Source organism: Limulus polyphemus, unplaced genomic scaffold (genome assembly GCF_000517525.1).
Source record: "Limulus polyphemus unplaced genomic scaffold, Limulus_polyphemus-2.1.2 Scaffold8565, whole genome shotgun sequence".
Taxonomy (NCBI): domain Eukaryota; kingdom Metazoa; phylum Arthropoda; class Merostomata; order Xiphosura; family Limulidae; genus Limulus; species Limulus polyphemus.
In genome coordinates, this window is record NW_013674175.1 from 18,005 (window position 1) to 23,058 (window position 5,054).

Sequence of the window (5,054 nt, forward strand, 5' to 3'; positions counted from 1 at the left end):
CAAAATAAGTGTATCGGTAAATTTATATTCAGAAAGAATAAACCAGTTTTATTAAGTAAGGACTTGTGTCGCTAAAGTTTCGTCCAAACGAAGTTACGGAAAGTTAATTAATAAACGGAGACGTAACAATATATATATTCAGAACAAGTTAACGTTATATCATGACACACATGAAATGAATTTGAGTATTTACTGAAGAAACAGCCTTGAAAATAGCTAAAAAGAAAGTTTAGATATAATTTTATAGATCTAGAATTAAATTGTCATGTCACAGAAAAATAAATATATAAGTTTTAGAATTTTGTTATATAGTTTGTGTGAACTATATAGTTGATTGTGAATTGTGAAAGTTTTATGATAAATTATATTTGATTGAAAGTTACAGAAATTTTCTTCATTGAACAGACAACAGTAACTTGAGATAAGTTAAACTTTTATATTTACAAACAAAACCTTTTCACAAGTTTAAATCATTAACAAAAATAGGGTAATTCAAAAATTACTTTAAAAAAGCCAACAGCAATGAAAAATTATGATTAATACCATGTTAGAATAAGTCAACCAGAAAGCCATGAAGGTAGTACACCCATTGGTTTTTCCAATTTTATTGTATTGAATAACATATATCATGTTGTTGGTAATGCTGTACTAATTTATTAATTATATGTAAGAGATTAATGAATTCATCCATTAATTGATTAATAAATATCACTAGTTGCCCAGCTCTGTCTGGTATTATGTTTTGAAGCATCTATTTGATTTGCTATCTAGTTCTTCCATAATTTTTAGTAAATATGAGAAAGAAAAAAGCATAATTTATATTTATTTCCTAATTTTTATGGTGGTTATGAGGTCGGTCAAATCGACCTAACCCGTACAGAGATACAGTAGTGAAAATAACATAAAATAGAAAGTTTTACTGAAAACAAACATTTGAAATGTATTTTGGAGGTTTTAGAGATTATACAAATGATATTTGAGATTTTTGGGATGAAGAATACTTTTTCAATCATAACATAGGAATAATTTAATTTGATACATCTTATATTGTTGTTAAAAAAAAGTTTCATAACACTTGCAAAAATCAGTGCACAAGATTTGACATACAATATTTATTCTAATTGAAAAATAAAATGAAAAATCAGAGCTTCCTACATGAAGTACTTATTTTAAACATTTTTCAAACTTAGATTTTTAATTAATATTATATTTTTAACAATTAGTATATATATATATATATATGCTTGCTTTCAAAAATAAAATAAAGTTGTTACTTATACAATCATACTATGTACATTTCTGCTTAACTTGGACGTCAACAATATGAAAAACTTCTTTCTCACTAGAATTCTAACTTCTAAGCAATGTAAAATCAATTTTACCACAAAAGCTGCAGGTGTCTTAAACAATACTAACTTTGATGAGACAAATATGTAAAGTCTAGACATATTGTTAGAGTGTCTGAGAAAAGTCAATGCCCAGATATTTACCATGACAATGTGTAATTGAAATTTGCACTGTTTTATTAATTAGGAATAACCATTTGTTGGTTGCGGCTCTAGTGAGGTTGTTGAAGAATCAAGGTGTGTTGATATCAAGAAATCTAAAAATACTTTTATGGTACTTAAAGACCAATTAAGTAAAAAACACTCACAGTTGATGTTTAATTTTTTTGATACTTTGTGTAGTGTAAAAACATCTGGCTTTTTTTTATTAATTTCTATTTATTTTATTATTCTATTTATTTATTTTATTTTATTTTTTTATTCATTTCCTTAGCTCCTGGACCCTTCCCGTAAATCTTCACTTACTTATTCAACATAGAATAGAGTTATGCATTTATAAGTCACAATCGATATAATTGTAATTTCTGTTACTAAACTGTTGCCGTAGTGAAAAACAGTAAAAGTCAGAAACACTAATTTCGATTAGTTGATTAAATTCTTGGCATTAGTTTATTTAATTCTAATTCCAGTTACTCGATTAGTTTAAGTAATACTAATTGATGGAAACACTGCTGATGGGTAATTTATTTCATTGTACAGCTCTAGTAGCAACAAGGACTATAATGACATGGTGAAGTTTCATAATTGTTTCAGTATAATGTACTCATCCTATATATTTTTATTTGTTTCAATAATGTAAACTTCTTAAATAAGTGGAAGGCTTGAAATATTAGTTGTTGGTATATGTTTTGAAAGCAAAGTAAGAGAACTTTTCTTTTATCTTGAAAAGTTGATTCAGATGAAAGAGACAGTTACGTGTTAAAGTTGTAAATGAAACTTAACTGATATTTCAAACAGATTAATTTTAGATATCTTTAAATGTATGCCATTTTGGAAATTGTGATTTTCATATTTGAAAAATGTTGAAATTAAAACTTATCCAAATGTTAATTAAACTAATTACACAGCTCAAATTTATTTGTGTGTACTGAACATTTCCTTGTTTTTTCTTGGAATCATTAGTTTTATGGAATATTAAGCCATGTAAAGAATAAAATCTTGGGATTTCAACTATCCAAATCACAGAGATTGAAGTTGATTTCTCAAAGAACCCAAAAAAATAATAATAAATAAACAAACCTAGGTGTATTTGTTTTCTGATTTTAGATTCCAAGGCAAACATTAACAAGCACGGTGAAAAGCAGTTAAGCATGATGCAAGACATAGAAGGTTCTGGAGCTATTTCAGGTCATGAACATGCCAATTATGGTAATTTACCTGAGAAATCTAGTTGCCTTGAAAGAGACCAATACAGAAGTGATGACTGTGATAAAGAATTTGAATATGATATAAATTTATGTTGTCAAAAGTTAATCTGTAGTGGAGTTTATCAGAATAGTTCTGTTACAGGTGATAAAAGTTTCTTGAAGAATCATCATAGTATCCACACTGAAGAGAAACTATACAGTTGTGGTATGTGTGATAAAAGATTTCATAGTAGAAATGATTTACGACAACATCAGATGGCACACAGTATAAATAAAAAGTACAGTTGTAATGTATGTGGCAAAGAATTCAAAACCAAGAGTAACTTTAAAATACATCAGAGGATCCACACTGGAGAGAAACCATACTCTTGTGATTGGTGTGGGAAACAGTTTTCAAGACAACATAACCTAAAAGAACATAAAAAACTCCACACAGGAGAAAAACCATATAATTGTGATATGTGTGGCAAAAAATACAGATTACTAGATAGCTTTATAAAACATAAGAGTACACACAATATAGGAAAACCATACAGCTGTGATGTATGTGACAAAAAATTTAAAACTAGAAATTATTTAAGGCAGCATCAGATGTCACACAATACAGAGGGAATGTACAACTGTAATGTGTGTGGTAAAAAACTCCAAACAATAGGTAGCCTACAATTACATCAGAGAATCCACACTGGAGAGAAACCATACACTTGTGATTGGTGTGGTGAACAGTTTTCAAGAAGAGATAGACTGTATGTACATGAAATTATTCATACAGGTGAAAAACAATACTGTTGTGATATTTGTGACAAAAAATATACAAAAATAAACAGTTTCAGAAAACATAAGTTGACACACAGTTTACAGGGAAAGTACAGTTGTGAAGAGTGTGGTGAAAAATTCAGAAAAAAAATTGATTTGAGAAACCATCATATTATTCACACTGGAGATGAACCATGTAGTTGTAATATCTATGATAAAAAATTTAAAAGCAGAAATGATTTAAGACAACAGAGTACACACAGTACAGAGGAACCATACGGTTGTGGTTGGTGTGGTGAAAAGTTTTCAAGACAAGATACCCTTAATGTACATGAAATGATCCACAAAGGAGAGAAACCTTACAAATGTGATGTTTGTGACAGAATATTCACAAGTGTAAATAACTTGAGAGAACATCAATATATACACATACAGGAAAAGTACAGTTGTGATGTGTGTGGCATAAAATACACATCAGTAGAGAATTTGAAAGAACATCAGAGTGCACATAATATAGAAGAAAAGTATAGCAGTGATGCATTTGATAAACAATTTCAAAATAACTATTATTTTACTGAACATCAGAGGTTGCATAATATGAAGGGACAGTACAGTTGTGATGTGTGTGACAAAAAACTCAAAACAATATATAACCTTAAATTACATCAGAAGATCCACACTGGAGAGAAACCATACACTTGTCATTGGTGTGGAAGAAAATATGCTTTGGTAGATAGTTTTAGAAAACATCAGAGTACACACAATATAGACGGAACATACAGTTGTGATGTGTGTGATAAAAAATTTAGAAGTATACATAATTTCAGGAAACATCATAGGAAACATAATGTAGAGGAAATGCATGTTTGTGAGGTTTGTGGCAAAATACTCCAAACAATAAGTAGCCTTAAATTACATCAGAGAATCCACACTGGAGAGAAACCATTCATTTGTGATCAGTGTGGCGAACAGTTTTCAAGAAAGGATGCCCTAAATGTACATTATAAAATGATCCACACAACAGAAAAACCATACAGTTGTGATGTTTGTGACAAAAAATTCAAAATATTATATAGCTTCAGAAAACACCAGTTAGCACACACTGTAGAGGGAAAATATAGTTGTGATGAGTGTGGTGATAAATTCAAACATAAAAGTGACTTGAGAAACCATTGTCGTACACATACTGGGGAGGAACCGTACAGTTGTATTCATTGTGGTGAAACGTTTTCAAGACAAGATACCCTAGATATACATGAAATGATCCACACAGGAGAAATACCTTACAAATGTGATGTTTGTGACAGAATATTCACGAGTGCAAATAACTTGAGAGAACATCAGTTGTCACACAATATAGGAGAAAAATACAGTTGTGATGTTTGTGACAAAAAATTCAAAATTATATATAGTTTGAGAAAACATCAGTTAACACACAGTATGGAAGGTAAGTGCAGTTGTAATGAATGTGGTGAAAAATTCACAAGTGAAAGTAGCTTGAGAAAACATCAGAGCCTTCACACTAGTAATGACTTGTACATTTGTGAAGTTTGTGGTAAAGTATGTTATTTTGAAAACATTTTAC

The 5,054-nt window shown here is 29.6% G+C and overlaps 1 protein-coding gene across 1 annotated transcript in view; it reads left to right on the top strand.

The window, feature by feature from the left end:
* The window catches only part of LOC106475428 (zinc finger protein 91-like), a gene marked incomplete at its 3' end in the record, with an annotated part of 11,862 nt that extends 6,812 nt beyond the window's left edge, over positions 1 to 5,050 (top strand). The window contains exon 3 of the mRNA XM_022379536.1: positions 2,613 to 5,050. Coding sequence (XP_022235244.1) covers positions 2,613 to 5,050 — 2,438 coding nt within the window. The remainder of the gene's footprint in view (positions 1 to 2,612) is intronic.
* Positions 5,051 to 5,054: the final 4 nt, after the last annotated feature.